The sequence below is a fragment of the Clytia hemisphaerica genome, unplaced genomic scaffold (assembly GCF_902728285.1).
Source record: "Clytia hemisphaerica strain Z4C2 unplaced genomic scaffold, Clytia hemisphaerica genome assembly, whole genome shotgun sequence".
NCBI classification, from domain to species: domain Eukaryota; kingdom Metazoa; phylum Cnidaria; class Hydrozoa; order Leptothecata; family Clytiidae; genus Clytia; species Clytia hemisphaerica.
In genome coordinates this window covers 446,321-466,783 of record NW_027103585.1, presented here as the reverse complement: position 1 = coordinate 466,783, position 20,463 = coordinate 446,321, and the positions used below count along the sequence as shown (strand labels likewise).

Below are 20,463 nucleotides of genomic sequence, written 5' to 3'. Positions count from 1 at the left end.
TTTTATGACACAATGATATGAATAATACATCTTTAAAATTGACAATAGCTAACTAATCTATTGTGACTACATCACTTTCCTCATTTTCCACATTTTGGGACTTTTTCTCTTGAGAAGATAACAGCGAAGATGACGACGAGGACGCGTGGGTTTTGCCAGAGAAGCAACGCTCTGCATTTGACATTTTTGAAAATTTTGATGATGAGAAAGAATTGTAATTTTTGTACCTTAGTTGTTTTTAGCAAAATTGTCAAGTTTCAAGAAAATCGTAAAGATGACCGAAGTAAATTTCTTTTAAATTTCTTCCCTTCGCAAAATTAAATCCACGCGAAATCTTTGAAAAGGCTCATTCGCGAAATTAAATCCACGCGAAATTTTTCAAAGGACTCATTCGCGAAAATAAATCCAAAAAATTTCGCGAATTTTTGAACTCGCGAAATTTAATCTCGCGAAAATTAATCCGGTTAAAGTATCAACAATAGAAAAAAGAAAAAATGTGCAGCATATCTCCCCTTTATTTCGGATCAGTGGAATGGGAAAAGCGTTCTGCGACCAAAGCGCCCGAGCTGTGCGCCTTGTTCGACGACCATAAAATGCTGAGTGGGTATATATCAGCTGTTTCTCTCTCATGGGAAAAGGGGAAAACCCAAGCCTTTTGAATTTGATTTTTTTTTCAGCCAGGGGGGGGGTGTGAATGAAAAAAGTACGTACTCACCAGGGGGTATAGCTATTTGCATCTGCTTGCCTATAGGGGGAGGGGTATATATATACTCAATTTTTGACATTTTAGTGCATACGTACTATGTGGATGGCCCCTAAGTAACCCCAAAGTTCTATTTGAAACACTAATTTTTAGCATAAAAGAACCACTTTATATACTGTGCTATTTGCCCAAATTAGTTTTTGCCAAAATTAAAAATTGCATTTCTCTTCAAAACCACATTTATAAAAAATTCTATTTTATTTAGCTCCTTGCCAAAATAAGTTCTCTCCAAAGTAATTGTATTCCCCAAATTCTTATTTTTTCGCAATTTTTGCCTCTTGCTGATTTCACCATTTTATCTCCAATTGTCCCTTTTCGTTAAATAATTGTTTTTCAGTGAAGTGAAAGTAACAAAGATCAAGCATTTTCACTCTTAATTGTTACACAGTCCATAAAGTGTCCATCAATCTTTTCTTTCTTATTATTTAAACCAGTTAAACATCATAACAGTGGCCAAATGTTTAAAATTAACTTCAACTGACACTGATGACTGAGCAATGCATTTAGTTATTTAGCATCCTGGAAAACCAGGGCTAACAAATAGTGCAATCTCTCAGAGTTTTTATAGCTCATGCTTATTCCAATCAGCCAATTAGTCACAAAAGCAAGATGCAATGATGATGTTGAGGACATGATACTTTTCATGTTTTTACACACAAAAACATTATGTTGTTGTACAAAAATCTGATTGAATTCATCCTACTGCTACTGTCACTGTCGTTCATCGTTCCCAGCTGTGGTGACATGATATGGGTGGACAATTGGAGTTTACGTTCTTGAGGCTGGATATAAAAATTATATCGGCTACTTTTTGGATGAGCAGCATCAGCAGAGTCAGCAGCAAAGCATTAGAGCTGTTGAAAATGTTTTGTTTATTTTTCACATAATCTAAAAGTGAGAAAGACAAGAGCAGCCGTCGGCAGATTTTTTTTAAATATCTGTTCTTTTTTTCCAGGAGAGTAAATTTTATGGATAAATCTAGGAAAGACTTTCCTCCAAACACCCAGGTAAAATCCAGGGGTTGCCTTAAAGACATCTGTTCTTAAAATCCAGGAGCACATTTTTTAAGGAAAAACACATACAATTTTCCGGCGGACAATCTGTCCAAAAAATCCAGGAGCTAATTGTGAAAAACACAACCAGATGCCAGATTTTTTTCCAGAGAGCTTCATAATTTTCTTAAAAGGTCTCATTTTCTAGGAGCATTTTAACTTTTTTAGAGAATAGCTGTTATATTTTTCCAGGAGCATAATATTTCTAGAGAACAGATATACATTTTCCAGGAGTCCCATTTTTTCTCAGAACAGATGATATAATCCAGGAGAGCCCAGGATACAGAACAGATAGTTTTTTCCAGGAGAAAGGGACCTCAAGAAAAGATATTTCATACTTCCTAGCCGATGGCTGCTCTTGGAAAGAAAGCAATAATTTCAAGGTTGAAATTTCTTTAGATTTGCTGAGTGTGTTTCAAGCCAGTTAACTTATAGTTTTAACTGTTTAAGACCAGTTCACAGCAGTTTTCTGCACCAACCCTAAAACTTCACCACAAAAAAATATCCATATCAGAGAGCCAAATTTAAAAAACAGTAATTGGAAGTTGAGACTTATTGCAAGGGTACTAATTTATTTTGAGCCAGTAAAAAAACATTAAAAGACAGAGGAAAGCCATTCTCTATTCCAAACAACAAACACAGTCATTTTCTACTTGCATTTCCCTTCCAAATGTCCAAATCAACATTATTTTCTTTTCCCATGCCAAATGGTCATACGGAGAAAAACTATTTACAGCATTTTGATATAAATTATTTTAGTAAGTGTGCTCGCAGCTCGGCTGTACTTGTCTTCGCAACATATTGCCCACACTCAAGCCTCAAGCTGCCAGAGTCCAAAGGTCGAAAAATATCAAGATTCTTGATATTTTCTCTTCTAAAGTAAACGATTCCTCCAATTATACGGTACTGGCCTCTTTAAGTCGTAGAATCGTTTATCGGCCCTGGGCTCGCGAGGGTGCCAGAAGTCCAGTGGGAAAACATTATTCATTAAAGATCTCAAACCTGAACTAAACAAAAAGGATGAATACAAAAGCCGAGCACTAGTTATAAAAATTTAATTGTCCTTTTCTAATAAAATGTTTTTAATTATTTCTTTACGCTTTACTGATTTTTTCAATTTTTGATTTCTCCGATTTTTTTTTACAGTAGACATTTATTATGAGACGAGTGTTGTATGAGGAGGTTTTTTATTTACGAAGATGTACATGTTTTGGATTTTTTACTCACGATGCACGATGCACGATCCATGCATATATTATGTTAATTATTCTAATTATGCATTTACAGGTTTTAGTAATCACATATTTTAATTCCTTCTTTTGTATTCCTGGAAAACCAATGTAAAGAATGCTTGTATATATTTTAACCTGAACAATCAAATCAAATCAAAACATGAACTTTTTTGCCTATGCTTTGAATTGAATATCTTGTAACCTTTTTGCTTTCTTTATTTAAAAAAAAACGTTTCTCCGATTAAACCAACCAAATGCATTGGATTGAGACAGGGTCATAAACAAAAATTTACAATGTTGTGGTAAAGTAGGGAAGACGTTTTTTAATGAAGAGCGCGTGTCTAAACTCACCTTTTTTGAGAAAGATCAAATGAATTAACTTGATCATCAAACAAAGAAAAATATCAAATAAATAAAAGCACCAGTTATTGCAATTCAGTTGGTGAAATGCTTTTTTTCTTTCATTTTAAAAATGAGTGAGGCATGCGGCGAACATTTTCTTTCTCTCGCTATCAATTTTTGTTTTTTTCTACACAGAAGATATGAGTTATTTTAATCATTCTGATTATGATGATAAATTATTTCCCCTTCTTTTTTTAATTTTTTTTTCGTTATTGTTATAGGATGTTTGTAGCGAGTATTATGAAAACTTATTCGTGCATAATTAGAATAATTAACATAATATATGCATGGATCGTGCATCGCGCATCGTGAATCGTTGGATCGCGCATCGTAAATTACACAAACCGTTTTTCTTTTTAGATATTAATCTGAAGATGAGAATCAAATCTCAAAATATATTATTAATATAAGAGAAATACAAAATTGTTGGTTACATCCTGTTCAATAAAAACAAAAAGATTATCATATTATTTTGCATGAATTACGCTACCTTATACGTCATTATAAAATTATACAAAACGAAAGCGAGTCTAAGCCGGCCGCCTAGAGAGTGCGGGCCCTAATATTTTTTCTCTCACGGTCTTCAGGGGAAAACGAAAGTGATCGATATTCTTCGAAGGAAGAATTTGCCAAACAAACACCTTGACAAAAAGATGTATTTTGAGGTTGGGAATGGATCCTGCGAAAATGAAAAAATTTTGACTAGGCATTTTTTGGCAAAGCCAAAAACTCTAATTTTTTTCTTCCCTCAAGCTAAAAAGGTTACGGGTTTTGGGTAGGGTGGTCAGAGGAAATTTCAAACTTACTTGCAGAATACCAAACCAAGTTTAATGGAAAGCCATAACCATCAGAAAAAAAATGAGGGGTCATTTACCTTCCAATTCTTTAAAGTTCCAAAGATATTACATTTTGAAGTTCAGTTTTTCAAGCATTTTCGTGCACGCATCGCCAGCCATTTTGTACCTTCATTACGGCACCAAAAGCGAAAGTGTTTTATAAGAAATTCCGCGCGAGAGGTTTGGTGCGAGTTTTTTTTCTTACTTTTTTCATATTTGGAAAGAAAAAACATTGTTCTTTCTAAAAAATTCACGTTCGGTAAAAAAATTTGATTTTTTCAATGAAATAAACGCATTTTAAGTACATAATTTGACTTCCTGAAAAATATACGTAGCTCCAACCAACGAACGTGGTACGTCTCAAAAGCTAAACTATTGCGAGGAACGGTGCAAAAAATTCCAGATCGATAGCTGTTTCGGGTGGCTAGCGCTTTGGATTTTAGAACCCCAGGATAAAAAATTTTGCCGTGCCGCGAACAAGAAGTTTGAAAAAACTCACCCGCGAGTACTCATTTTCAAAGTTTGAAGGAACATGAAGACATGGTGTGCTGATTTTTTCTGCAAAAGAAAGCTGAATAAATTCTCTACACTTTGGAAAAAATACTTATTTTTTTTTTTTTTTTTTTTTTTTATCATCTCTTTTATCACCAATTTATGGTATAACTAATAAAAATGTACTTATAAAAATGTACTTATGTTAAAAGAGGTTTCCTTCCTTGAGATATGTAAGCTTGAATATTTTTTTTCGAAAATCTATGTTTTGTTACTGCCGCATGCCTAAGGTCCGACCTCCCTATTTTGGGCAATCGAGGCAAAAATCAGCAAAAAGCTGGTGTTTTCCGTAAATCTGAGAATCGCGATAAGATCCTCTTTTTCTAGCTATTTCCCGCGTGTTAGTGTAGACACAACTTTAATCCGGGGAAATGAAGCGTTTTCATTGATCTAAAATCACGGATGGTCACGTGACCAGAATTTTAATCCAGGGAAATACTGTGGCGGCAATGTTTTGCTTTAGTGAAATTGGCCATTTTGTTGTTTTGATTTGAGCGGGCGAAGTTTCTGTACAAACCAAAATATGGCTTCGTTGGAATACCGGCTGTTGAAACACTTGTGCTTATCATGGTCACGTGAATAAAAACACGCATTATGTTGAACCCGACTGTGGAGTGACAGAAATTGCAATTACATAAATTATATTGTGGAAGTGAACGCTTGAGACGAATGTTTGGTAAATCAAAAAGACAACTTTTGTAAAGATGTTGAGTTTTGTTTATATGGCACTCTACTGTGCGTGCGTGCGTGACGGACTACACTGGACAATAACATAAAACACAGTTCAGTATGTGAATTCTTGAAACCAGAAAAAACACAGGACAAGACTTTATCTTTAGCGTCATTTTTAGCATGCACCCAAAATCTAAAAGCAAGGATATCCATTAAATTTGACTCACAAAAATATAAATCCAAACAACAAAAAAACTTGGTTTTCGGTTCGAACTTTTTTTCAACATTCTCCATTTTCTCGCACCAAAATTAGTGAGTTCGTGATAAATACACACGAAATTCTTATAGTCCCTATATTCTACAGACCAATGTTTCTAAAAGTTAAAACTAATCTAGATTACTCAATTACTTTTTGGAAAAATAGGCCAGAATATTTTTAATTTTAAATCGATTTAAAGCGTTTTCTATTGAAAAAAATCATTTTTCATTTTTCTGATGGCGTTTTGAATCAATTTCAAGGGTTTTCTACTGAACAAAATCATTTTCAAGCTTTCAGATTGTGTTTGGAATTGATTTCTACTGTTTTGTACTGAGTCAAATCATTTTTCAAGTTTTCGGATGGCGTTTTGAATCGATTTCAAGCGTTTTCTACTTAACAAAATTAATTTTCAAGCTTTCTTACAGTGTTTGGAATTGATTTCAAGCGTTTTTTGTTAAAAGTGAAATCATTTTTAAGCCTTTAAATGGTGTTTGGAATCGATTTCAAGCGTTTTCTGCTAAGTGAATAAATCACCCCCTTAAAGTTTCAGATGGTGTTTTAAATCGATTTAAAGCGTTTTCTATTGAAAAAAAATCATTTTTCACTCTTTCGGATGGCGTTTTGAGTTAATTTCAAGCGATTTCTGCTAAGTGAAATCACTTTCAAGGTTTTGGATGGTGTTTAGAATCGTTTTCAAGCATTTTCTATTGAGAAAAATTATTTTTCACTCTTTCGGATGGCGTTTTCAATCGATTTCAAGGGTTTTCTACTGAGCAAAATCATTTCTCAAGCTTTCGTATAGTGTTTGGAATTGATTTCTACTGTTTTGTACTGAGTCAAATCATTTTTCAAGTTTTCGGATGGTGTTTTGAATCGATTTAAAGCGTTTTCTATTGAAAAAAAATCATTTTTCACGCTTTCGGATGGCATTTTGAATCAATTTCAAGGGTTTTCTATTGAAAATAAATCATTTTTCACGCTTTCGGATGGCGTTTTGAATCGATTTCAAGGGTTTTCTACTGAACAAAATCATTTTCCAAGCTTTCAGATTGTGTTTGGAATTGATTTCTACTGTTTTCTACTGAGTCAAATCATTTTTCAAGTTTTCGGATGGCGTTTTAAATCGATTTCAAGCTTTTTAAACTAAACAAAATCATTTTTCAAGCTTTCCTATGGTGTTTGGAATCGATTTTCAGCATTTTCTACTCAACACGATCACTTTTTAAGCCTTTGAATGGTGTTTTAAATTGATTTCAAGCGTTTTCTACTGAACAAACTCACTTTTCACGCTTTCGGATGGTGTTTGGAATCGATTTTCGGCATTTTCTACTCAACACGATCACTTTTAAGCCTTTGAATGGTGTTTTAAATTGATTTCAAGCGTTTTCTACTGAACAAACTCATTTTTCACGCTTTCGGATGGTGGTTTGAATCGATTTCAAGCATTTTCTACTGAACAAAATCGCTTTTCAAGCTTCCTGGTGGTGTTTAGAATCGTTTTCAAACGTTTTCTACTGAACAAACTCATTTTTCACGCTTTCGGATGGTGTTTTAAATTGATTTCAAGCATTTTCTACTCAACAAAATCGCTTTTCAAGCTTTCTGGTGGTGTTTAGAATCGTTTTCAAGCATTTTCTACTGAACAAAATCATTTTCCAAGCTTTCAGATTGTGTTTGGAATTGATTTCTACCGTTTTCTACTGAGTCAAATCATTTTTCAAGTTTTCGGATGGCGTTTTGAATCGATTTCAAGCGTTTTAAACTAAACAAAATCATTTTTCAAGCTTTCCTATGGTGTTTGGAATCGATTTTCGGCATTTTCTACTCAACACGATCACTTTTAAGCCTTTGAATGGTGTTTAAAATCGATTTCAAGCGTTTACTACAGAACAAACTCATTTTTCACGCGTTCGGATGGTGTTTTGAAGCGATTTCAAGCATTTTCTACTGAACAAAATCGCTTTTCAATTTTTCTCGTGGTGTTTAGAATCGTTTTCAAGCATTTTCTACTGAACAAAATCATTTTTCAAACTTTCGGATGGTGTTTTGATTTAATTTCAAGCGTTTTCTAATACGTGAAATCATTCTTCACGCTCCCCGATGGCGTTTGAAATCGATTTCATGCGTTTTCTACGGAACACAATCACTTTTGGAGCCTTTGAATGGTGTTTGGAATCGATTTCAAGCGTTTTCTGCACTTTCAAGGTTTCGGATGGTGTTTTGAATCGATTTAAAGCGTTTTCTATGGAAAAAAAATCATTTTTCACGCTTTCCTATGGTGTTTGGAATCGATTTTAGGCGTTTTCTACTCAACACAATCACTTTTTAAGCCTTTGAATGGTGTTTGGAATTGATTTCAAGCGTTTTTTACTATAAACAAACTTATTTTTCACGCTTTCGGATGGTGTTTGGATTCGATTTCAAGCATTTTCTACTGAGCAAAATCGCTTTTAAAGCTTTCTTGTGGTGTTTAGAATCGTTTTCAAACATTTTCTACTGAACAAAATCATTTTTCAAGCTTTCGGATGGTGTTTGAAAGTATGGATGGTGTTTGAAAACGATTTCAAGCGTTTTCCACTCAACACAATCACTTTTGAAAACTTTGAATGGTCTTTGGAATCGGATTCAAGCGTTTTCTGCTGAACAAAATCATTTTTCAAGCTTTACTATGGTGTTTGGAATCGATTTCAAGCGTTTTGTAATCAACACCATCACTTTTTAAGCCTTTGAATGGTGTTTGGAATCAATTTCAAGCGTTTTTTACTGAACAAACTCATTTTACACGCTTTCGGATGGTGTTTGGAATCCATTTCATGAGTTTTCTACTGAACAAAATCATTTTCAAACTTTCGCATGGTGTTTTGATTTAATTTCAAGCGTTTTCTAATAAGTGAAATAATTCTTCACGCTTTTGGATGGCGTTTGAAATCGATTTCATGCGTTTTCTACGCAACACAATCACTTTTGAAGCCTTTGAATGGTGTTAAGAATCGATTTCAAGCGTTTTCTGCTAACTGAAATCACTTTCAAGGTTTCGGATGGTGTTTTGAATCGATTTAAAGCGTTTTCTATTGAAAAAAAATCATTTTTCACGCTTTTGGATGGCGTTTTGAATCGATTTCAAGGGTTTTCTACTGAACAAAATCATTTTTCAAGCTTTCTGGTGGTGTTTAGAATCGTTTTCAAGCATTTTCTACTGAACAAAATCATTTTTCAAGCTTTCGGATGGTGTTTTTAATCGATTTCAAGCGTTTTCTACTGAACAAAAGCATTTTTCAAGCTTTACTATAGTGTTTGGAATCGATTTCAAGCGTTTTCTAATCAACACCATCACTTTTGAAGCCTTTGAATGGTGTTTGAAATCGATTTCAAGCGTTTTCTACTGAACAAAATCATTTTTCAAACTTTACTATAGTGTTTGGAATCGATTTCAAGCGTTTTCTAATCAACACCATCACTTTTGAAGCCTTTGAATGGTGTTTGGAATCGATTTCAAGCGTTTTCTGCTAAGTGAAATCACTTTCAAGGTTTGGGACGGTGTTTTGAATCGATTTAAAGCGTTTTCTATTGAAAAAAAAATCATTTTTCACTCTTTCGGATGGCTTTTGAATCGATTTCAAGGGTTTTCTACTGAACAAAATCATTTTTTAAGCTTTTGTATAGTGTTTGGAATCGATTTCAAGAATAATAAAATAATAGAATAATAGAATAATGTCTAAAAGCCAAAAAATCAGATTTCCAGAAAATCAGGATTTTGTCCCCACAGTGCACACACACTCCATCTAGCATGTCCCCATAGTGCAAAATTTTTAAATCTGGATTGTGTATAGTTCATGTCAAAAATACGATACACAACATTGTGGGGACATTTTTTTCTTAGTACCAAAACGAGGCTCGCAGAGGGGTTTAAAGGCTCTTTAACGTTATTTGCACTATGGGGACATTTTGTGCAAAATGTCCCCACAATGTAGGGGAAATACTTGCGTGTGTCCCCACAGTGTAGGTCGGGCAAGTACACACACACACACACACACACACACACACACACACACACACACACACACACACACACACACACACACACACACACAGACACACAGACACACAGACACACAGACACACAGACACACAGACACACACACGAATATAACAATCCGAGGACTTGATTTTTGTTACGACAATCCGAGGAACCGTTAAAAATCTAGGTTTCTCATGTTTTAGAGCAACGTTAGCAGCAACATTTTGGCTATAAATTAAACAAAGCTGCTCCTTGAAAATTCCAGTTAAAACACAACATAAAGCTCTAATTTAAAAAACCGCAAATCCGAGGACCTGTGTCGAACTTTTCGTTTGGCAGAAAAGGGTAACACGAGGACTCACCGTAATCTTAACTGTCACTTTTATAATTTGACAATTCGAGGAATTAGAAGAGCTTTTTTTATCGTGATCCCGGGAGTGGAATCTAGCCGCCGTTGTTCGACGTTTGAAGCCATAAAAACTGTACAGTTTTCAGTGAGGGGTTTTAAGAGTAGATTAGCATCAAACAATGGATGCAGTACAGACATACTACGGGGAGTACAAAACAAGAGACACCGAAATCGGTCTTGGGTTTTGAATGTTTCGGGCCGTGGGGAACTGGTCATTTTCCGAATTAAAAATTTTAAGCATGGGAAAAAGGCCAACCTTAAAAATGATGCTTATTCTGAGAATTCGAAATATAGGGCCAGGCTTTATAGACGATAAATGAGACAGAGTTTGATAGTTGACAAATAAAAATTTATCTTTCAAAGGTTTGGTTACTACATATTTATAAAAATGTAAAACTACGAGTTCAGGCTATTTGATCTACATATCTGGGTCAAAGAAATAAAAAAGGACAGCCGAGATGAAATATTAAAAAAAAAATGTGAATACAGAGAAGTACTACTTTGTAACAAAGCCTGTCTATCTGAAAGAAAGGATATTCATCCCAATTGACTTTGAACGGATTATATATTTTTGCACTTTCCGATAATCGAGTTTTGACTGCCTTAATCGTACTAATTTTCGCAGGGTACTAATTTTCGCGCTTTTCGCGGTTTTTGGCTAGTTCGCGAAAATCATGAAACCCGCGAAATATGATTCTTTGAAGATTCTTCAAAAAGCCCTAGGAAAATGAAAGAAGTTCGTCTAAAAATGACCAAAACCACGAAAATTACATGTTTTTTTATAAGCATTGCACTTATAAGCATATCTAGGCTCAGATATGGGGAAAAATTAAGCATATGGCAAGCATTACTTGAGCCTACGAAAAATGTTTTTTTCCTGATTTTGGCTTTTTTTGGCTGGAATTTTATGGATTTTCAGTATTTCCCTAAATTTATGCTTTAGATTTAAGCATCCTCTCAAGCATTTTTCAGCCTTATTAAGCTTTTGACTTAAGCATCTCTGAGCCTGTTTTCGGATTTTCGTATGCTTATAAAAAAAAATGCGAATTTTTCGATTTTTTAAAAAACCGCGAAAATTAGTACGATTATCAAGGTAGTAAAAAGCTCATAAATGAAGAACCAAAGAAACCCATTTTAAAAAGTAATGACTCAAATTTTAAATTACAGCATTCTCCATCTTTTAAAAAAGGATTGAGTTTATATCATTTATATTTCAGCCTCAAGAAGCCGAAAATCGTCCGATCTTTTCATTAGTCACCCGATAGGGTGTCAAAAAATATATAAGGAATGGAAATTCTTAAAAAACTTGATTATAACCAAGTGGGCTCAAAATACGAGAAGCAGCACTGGAAAAGGAATCGTATTATGATACTTGTATCAATTTTATCTGAAAAAAAATAAAACTATTCAATTACTTCACTGCCTTTTTTTTTGTCTTTTTTGTAACATTTCTTGCCGCCCTTTGTGCCAGTGTCTTTGCCTTTTTCGCAGGGTTCTTAATCTTATTATGAACATAGTATTTCAAATCAAGCCACTCTCTTGAGGCGAACAACGGAAAGTGTTTCTCCATAACATCGTCGCATTCTTTTTTCCCAGGGGGTTTGAGTGCTTTAAAGCAGGAGTCAAAATCTTCATTCATCACACTTTGTTGCTCCTTTGACCACTGCCTGCGAGCTATAAAAAATAGAAATACAAGTGTAATTTCAAGATCATTTTAGGCAAAGGTTATTTAAAATTAAAATTCCATAAATCGGCGTTTCATGCCTGAAAAACGAAACGAGTCCCTTGCCATCACGACAACTTGGGTAAGAAGAAAAATTAACTTTGCCCTCTTGAGTTCAGTTCTCCTGTGCCTCCGCGGCAGCAGAACTCCATAGAGCAAAGATAGTCTTTCTTCTTCGCTCTCATATAGTTCCAGTGATTCTGAACTTTTGTGTTCCTTCTAGATTTTTGACAAAAGTTATTTTATTTAACATATCTAATACACGTTTTTTTTTTTTAAGAAACACACTTTTAAGAAACATGAGGCTCAGAATGCCTAAAAACTAGGAAACATCTAAGGGACATGCCGAGGCTGAGAATGAGAAAATAACATTTTTTAATTCGTTTTTTTTTAAGAACCTTCCAATCAAAACTGACTATGGCTGATTATGTCAAAAAGTTTAGAAACACGTAAGAGACATTTAAGGCTCAAAAGGCCGATTTCTTAAGAAACATTGAGGCTGCTTGGTAAAACTAGTTTCTTAAAAAAAAACGTGTATTTGGGGTGCCGAGACTGCCTTCGTGCAAAAATTGTGTAGTATATATTTAATATTTGGCGTGCCGGGACTGCATCCGTGCGATTAAATAATAATAACAATAATAATATTGACCAATTTAACACGCTTTAACCTTCAAACCGAGGATATTTAAAAACTGGTCAGCACTGAAACAAATTGAACTCCTAATAATATTGACCAATTTAACACACTCGCTTCAACCTTCAAACCGAGGATATCTAAAACCTGGTCAGTACTGGAACAATTGAACTCCTAATAATATTGACCAATTTAACACACTCGCTTCAACCTTCAACCGAGGATATTTAAAACCTGGTCAGTACTGGAACAATTGAACTCCTAATAATATTGACCAATTTAACACACTCGCTTCAACCTTCAAACCGAGGATATTTAAAACCTGGTCAGTACTGGAACAATTGAACTCCTAATAATATTGACCAATTTAACACACTCGCTTCAACCTTCAAACCGAGGATATTTAAAAACTGGACAGCACTGGAACAATCGAACTCCTAATAATATTGACCAATTTAACACACTCGCTTCAACCTTCAAACCGAGGATATTTAAAAACTGGACAGCAATGGAACAATCGAACTCCTAATAATATTGACCAATTTAACACACTCGCTTCAACCTTCAAACCGAGGATATTTAAAAACTGGACAGCACTGGAACAATCGAACTCCTAATAATATTGACCAATTTAACACACTCGCTTCAACCTTCAAACCGAGGATATTTAAAAACTGGTCAGCACTGGAACAATTGAACTCCTAATAATATTGACCAATTTAACACACTCGCTTCAACCTTTAAACCGAGGATATTAAAAAACTGGTCAGCACTGGAACAATTGAACTCCTAATAATATTGACCAATTTAACACACTCGCTTCAACCTTCAAACCGAGGATATTTAAAAACTGGTCAGCACTGGAACAATTGAACTCCTAATAATATTGACCAATTTAACACACTCGCTTCAACCTTTAAACCGAGGATATTAAAAAACTGGTCAGCACTGGATGAACAATCGAACTCCTAATAATATTGACCAATTTAACACACTCGCTTCAACCTTCAAACCGAGGATATTTAAAAACTGGTCAGCACTGGAACAATTGAACTCCTAATAATATTGACCAATTTAACACACTCGCTTCAACCTTTAAACCGAGGATATTAAAAAACTGGTCAGCACTGGATGAACAATCGAACTCCTAATAATATTGACCAATTTAACACACTCACTTTAACCTTCAAACCGAGGATATTTAAAAACTGGTCAACACTGGAACAATACACTTTTCTCGAGATGCATAAATTTATTGTTGTCCTCGTTTTCAAACAGATTCCATTGCTATGAAATTACACATTTAAACCAATTTAAATTCCCAAAAGGTAAACATTAACTCTAAAACAAAAGTACTTGAAATTCAAAATGTCTCATGAGGTGTAAACAACACAATTATCATTGTGAATATGTAATTTTATAGCAATGAAATCTGTTTGAAAACGAGGACAACAATAAACTTATGCATCTCGAGAAGAGTGTATTGAACTCCTAATAATATTGACCAATTTAACACACTCGCTTCAACCTTCAAACCGAGGATATTTAAAAACTGGCCAGCACTGGATGAACAATCGAACTCCTAATAATATTGACCAATTTATCACACTCGCTTCAACCTTCAAACCGAGGATATTCAAAAACTGGTCAGCACTGGAACAATTGAACTCCTAATAATATTGACCAATTTAACACACTCGCTTCAACCTTCAAACCGAGGATATTCAAAAACTGTTCAGCACTGGATGAACAATCAAACTCCTAATAAATAATATTGACCAATTTAACACGCTCAATTTAACCTTCAAACCGAGGATATTTAAAAACTGGTCAGCACTGGATGAACAATCAAACTCCTAATAATATTGACCAATTTAACACACTGGCTTCAACCTTCAAACCGAGGATATTCAAAAACTGTTCAGCACTGGATGAACAATCAAACTCCTAATAAATAATATTGACCAATTTAACACACTCGCTTCAACCTTTAAACCGAGGATATTAAAAAACTGGTCAGCACTGGAACAATTGAACTCCTAATAATATTGACCAATTTAACACACTCGCTTCAACCTTCAAACCGAGGATATTTAAAAACTGGTCAGCACTGGAACAATTGAACTCCTAATGTTGCCAATTTCGAGACACTCACTTTAAGCTTCAAATGGAAGATATTTAAAAACTGGCTACCACTTGAATAAGGCGAGACAAATTTAGGTTTATGATAGATTCTTTCTACAAAATTTCGTGATCAAGATAAAAAATTATTGAAATTACTGAAAAGACCCAATTAGCCAGAAAACCTTCATTGTCAATAATGTGTCAACACAAAAAGAATTTTATAAGAGAACTTGCTAGCAAATTGCGAAGTGTCTGGGTATGTTCGAACCAAAAATTGAAAATCGACCCTTGGAGATAAGAATTTTTGACGCTTTGAGACGCTATAAAGAGATTCTTCCGGAATTTTCAATAATTCTGATCCTTTCGGTGAAAATATTTTGATTTTTGTGATTTTGAGACCCTTTAAGTTTATTGGCTTTTTTTTACTCTTGGATCGATTTTCAAGGTCTGAAAAAGGTACCCGTACATACATATTCAGCACCCGATTTTGCCAAAGCCACTCGGGACCCTCCTTTTGCAAAATTGCCTTAAAATTATAAAAATCAGCAGAAATTTTAGCTAGCATTTTTCATAAAAATTGAAATTTAAAGGTAAAAATGTTGTCAACATTATTTTTAGATTAAAACGTGCTCACTCAAGGCGGGATTCATGAATGAAAAGCCTTTCACACCTTGCTCTATGGTGCTTCATCTGGAGGAAAATTCAAAAGAAAATAAGTTGGATAGTAAACCTAAGAATCAGGAAAACCGTACAAATTTCAATTCCTTCTAAAATGGCAAAGTTTGGCATTCAGGTAGCCTATGAAACATTTCTTTAAAAGGAAATGATGAACATTATTTTATGTATACAAACACTAGAGCTTTATTCACGTAAGCAAGAAAAAATCAAAGAAAAAACCACGAGTCTCCTTTTCAGATAACTTGCTTTTTTCAATAGTTTCTAGGGTCTGTCTGAACTCTGGATAAATAAAAAGCTCTTCCAGATAAAAATCCGTTCATAGGGGGTGGAGGATGAATTGCCCAGGGGTACCGAAAAAGTCCTGAGAAATCACAATGTAAATTTGCTATAATATTGGGATAAATTTTGGTGTAATTTGATGATTGCCCAGGGGCAAAAAAACGAAAAGTTCCAACTTTGGAAAAATAATGTATCCTATACCCTCAACAACAATTTTTTCTGGAAGAGTCCACTTCGAGTGACTGCGATTTCAGACTATTTTTCTAATGAACATCTACGCATTAAGACAAAAGAACAATTATAACCAAAATTCTCTGATATTTCTCTAAAAAAATGCTTAAACATTCCAAAAACCTAGCATAAAATGCCAAATTTGAAAGAAATACGAAAAAACATGCAAATATTTGAATGGGAACTCTAGAATCTTAATACTGTAACAGCTTTGAATGAATCGACATTTAATCGACGAGCTTTATTTTACCTACATATCTTTGTCACACTCAAAAGTCTAAAGGATTACCTTTGACTGGTGTTTTCTTTGATTCTTTTTTCTTGGAGATAGCCTTCTTTTTCTTTGCAACTGAAATGGATGAAATGGAAACTTTCATTAATTATTACTACTACAAAACACTTTGAAAACACTTCGACTTTCAAAACAATTTTCCAGAAAAATTTAAAACAAGTGATACTTTTATGGACCTACCTGGTTATGCATTTAACACATATATAATTGATATCTACATAAGCGTGACCATTAAACAATCATTCAAAACACAAATAGTAACGATCTGTTAAAATTAGTCGTTTGCTTCTTATAAAAAAACACGTTTAGAAACCAAAATTTCATGCTCTTGAAATATTCTTTCATATTCAAGACTTCGAGAGCAAAAAAACATCTCTCTTTTTAGCTGAAATTTACCCCAAAATTTTTCGAGGGTTTATAGTTATGCATCTTTGTGCAAAAAATCATAAAGAATAAAATAGCCAATCTCGAGAAAAGCTAATACCTAAGTAATTGATAGTGTGCTTATAAAAAAATATCGAATTTGGCCAGCTTTTCTATGAAAACAAGCCAAGCAACCATAATCTTATTTCTAAACACATATATTCTTTAAAAGTAAGCCCTCCTGAGCAAAAAAACATCTATCTCATAAAAAAATTGAGTAATTTGACTAAGAACATTGATGTATGCTTATTAATAGTGATTCTTATAGATAAACATGCGTTTTTTGAGCCAACAACAATTTTTTTTGCAAAAGTCTGCTTGAACCGTATTTTGCCTATTTTTTTTATGTTATGGAAATCTTAATGGTTACCTTTTATAGATTTTGGTAGGTTTTCGTCTTTTTCTTTCTCTTTCTCTTTCTCTTCCTCTTCCTCTTCCTCTTCGTTCTCCTCGTCCTCACTATCGCTCTCGACCTCATCGTCGTCGTCACCATCCTCCAAGTCAGAGTGAATTTCTAGAAGAAAAAAAGTCATTAACCAATTTCTTTGGGTAAATCTTTCAACGGAAGGATATACCATGGCAAACAGTAGTATCAATCGAGATAAATGTTACAGCAATTAAACAAATTTCACCAGCTTTGAGATAAATTTTTAGAATCAGTTTCCGAAGCCTAACAATACTGTGAAAAATTGCCATTTAAAATTGAAAAAATCAAATGAGATGCACACGAAATAAGTTTTTTCCTTAAGGGCTCTGATCATCATAGTGAAGAATCAATTTTCTAATTTGAATAAAAAACCTTATGTGAAATTGAAAAATTTTTGACATGTGTAGGAACAAACTGCTTTAGAAATATTAAGTTTAACTGATATATAAGTGTGGTACGAAGTTAATCATATACTTTTTACAAAAAATGCGTACCCTTCATACTTTTTTAATTGGATTTTTTTTCACAGAAAAATGCACTATTGAAAATTTTTCAAAAAGCACTCTTCTGAAGATTTTGAAACAAAGAAGCGATAACAAATATTTTTCGAAAATCTATTTTTAGTTCCTTAGTAGACATTTAAGCCAACATTTTTCTTAAAATACTATTCTTCGCCAAAGTCTTCCATTTCTTTTTCATGAAACTTTTTCCTTGCGATTTCTATATTTTTAGATTCACCTGGATTCACAAATGATTGGTCTAACAGAAAATGCATAACATCATATACTTTAACGGTCTATATAATATGCACAAATTAGCATTTAGTGCATGCCAAATTACGAAAACTCACTATGGTCAGAGCCCATTGATTCCTCGTAAAATTTGAATTTAAATTTTTGGACGTTTATAAACATTAATTCACCTACCATTGATATCCAAATCAATTTCACTCAATGATTTTCCTGCGAAATCCGCCATCTTTCCCTGCTCCAACAACATTAAGATTTTGCCACACTTTGCAACTTGTAGGGTAGATTCCTGAAGACGGTAGTACTCTTTGTGGATTTTGACGTCGTGCCCTAGAAATGACGCAAGCATTTCGACCTCGCTTTCTTGAAGATTCAAGACTTGACTTAGAGTCGCAACATGCTTTCGCAACTTTGTTGACGTAATCGCCACGGGGCAAGATAATTCACACAATCTAACATGCTTGCGTATAGAATCGCTGCCACGGAGATAATGTAGTGAGTGGGGTACAGCAAAAAAGTATCTGTTATCCTCAAATATTCCAACTGATTTTCGAGTATTAGCTAAAATATCCATTGATTCGGCTAACTTTTTGCTTAGGAGGACTGGAACCTTTCGACCAAATTTTCCTCGGATTTCCAGACGCTTAAATATCTTGCACAACTCGAGTTCAAAAGGAGATAGGGATTTTTCTATATCTGGATGAACTTTTACTTTTTGATTTTTTAGTGCTTCCTCGAAATTGGCAGTTTTAAGTTTTGCAGCTTCCCCACTTCGTCTTCTGTTAAGTAGAATGATAGCTGTCAGGGTTGCAGTGGCCAGGTTTCGCCAAGCTTTTGTATCCGAGTTGTCGCGGGCCAGCGCATCAAACGACTCCTGGCGGATGTCGAGGAGGTGATTTTTCAGCTTCTTTAAATCCTCGGTTAAAGGCAGCAGCTGTGGCTTATTCCATTTCTTTGCAATACGTGAAACTTTCGCTATTTCATCATTCCATTTCATTGAAACGAGAGTTGCAAAATCGTCCGCGTCTTGCTTTAAAGCCGAATTTCCTTCAATGATAGCCTCGCCTTTGAGGAGGTAGCAAACTTTGTTTAGAAGTTGCCCCAATTTGATTCCTATAGGAGAGAAATAGGAAGGTATAAAATCATTAAACATAGCTTGTCAATTTAGTTTTCGTCAAATTACTTAATGTTACGAAAAAAATTGGTTATTTTGTGAAAACTTAGTGATTTTTTTGCACAGAGTACTCTACCGCTTAGAGTAGATTGAAATTCGGAGCAGTTGCAACTTTTATTTATCTCAACATTTTGATGTCACAGAGCTGCCAATTTTCTCAATTCTCAGGAAGAGCCCTGTATCATGTTATATCATTCGAATGCTCTCGGAAAATGATATAGAGGACTTTTGATCGACATGGTTGATTTCACAACCAAACCCTGCCAAACCTGAGAAAATCAATGATTTATGACACCAAAAAAAGTAGTGAAGTTTAAAGTCTGTTCACGATAAGTGTCCACTCTTTTTTTGTTTTCCCTGTAACTTTTTCAAGAATTGCTTCATTCCTTTTAAATTTGGTAACGTCGGAAAGATATTAATGAGTGGAATAATTTGTGATAAAAAGATGATTAACATGAAAAAAAAACTTCTTGCAAAATTAAGTTATGATTATCATTTTGAAACTTATATCCTAGTGTGTATTCACTGAGAAAAAAAAATTCAAAAATATTCATTCGATAAAAAGATATTACACAAAGTTTGCTTCTAATTGACCCCAAAAAAGAGCAAAAAAGATGCTTTTTAGAGGTCAATCAGCTGCTAACTTTGCCCCGCAAATTAATTTTTCGAAAATTTTCCACCCAGGACATTCTTATTCCAACCCCCCCCCCGCTTATTGATTTTGGGGAAAAATGTTTTTGAAAATTCCCTCTTTTGCCCTAATTCTGCTGTATCAGCCTCCTTTTCGAACATTTTCCACCCAGGACATTTTAATTCCAACCCCCCCCCCGCATATTAAATTTTGAGATTTTTTCCAACCCCTTGCTTATTCCAAACCCCCCGGCTATTAGGTACCCGAGAGTAAATGGTTTTGGAGTTTGACTTTTTTGTAGGTTAGAATTTTAGCTTAGAAACTGCAAAAACCGTTGCTAAGGCATCATTAGAGGCACAACATTTTTGACACCACCTCTAAATCGAATCTACTAATGCTGGGGGACATTTTTTGCAAAGTTTGACCGACTGTTCTCAATTTAAACAATTCGACCATTAAAACCTCTACTACACAGGAAATTAAGTTAAATTTTTTGCGAAAGATTAACACTGCAATGACTTCTTGCCAAAAAGTTTGAAATCGAAAACGAAAGTGACAAACAGAAAGACTTACAAAACACTGCTATTAAGATATAGATATCGAAATTCAGAAACAAAATTTATATCAATTATTAGCTTTATCTAAATCTGCATCTTTTCATATCAAGTTAAATATTTTCAAAAAATTCTTGTACTGTAAAAGTGCCTGGTTTTTTTTGGGAAAGTTAAAAGTGTTGCCAAACGATTTTTGTACCTGCCCAATATGTAAATTGTGGTAGATTTTTATGACTATTTTGGTAAAAGTTTGATTTTATTAGTAACGGTTAAAGCTTTACTGTATCAGGGTGTCCACTCAAAGTTTAACTATGCTTTTCCTTTCATTTTCCTAACAATTTTGAGCTAA

General features: G+C 34.2%; 1 protein-coding gene across 1 annotated transcript in view; it reads right to left on the bottom strand.

Moving 5' to 3' along the window:
• Nucleotides 1-11,520: 11,520 nt before the first annotated feature.
• LOC136801346 (uncharacterized) overlaps nt 11,521-20,463 on the bottom strand; it is a 33,204-nt gene continuing 24,261 nt past the window's right edge. The window contains exons 19-22 of the mRNA XM_067057981.1: nt 17,933-18,868; nt 16,950-17,093; nt 16,154-16,213; nt 11,521-11,869 (exon numbers count right to left, since the gene is read on the bottom strand). Of these exons, the coding sequence (XP_066914082.1) occupies nt 11,607-11,869; nt 16,154-16,213; nt 16,950-17,093; nt 17,933-18,868 (1,403 nt within the window). The 3' untranslated portion in view covers nt 11,521-11,606. The remainder of the gene's footprint in view (nt 11,870-16,153; nt 16,214-16,949; nt 17,094-17,932; nt 18,869-20,463) is intronic.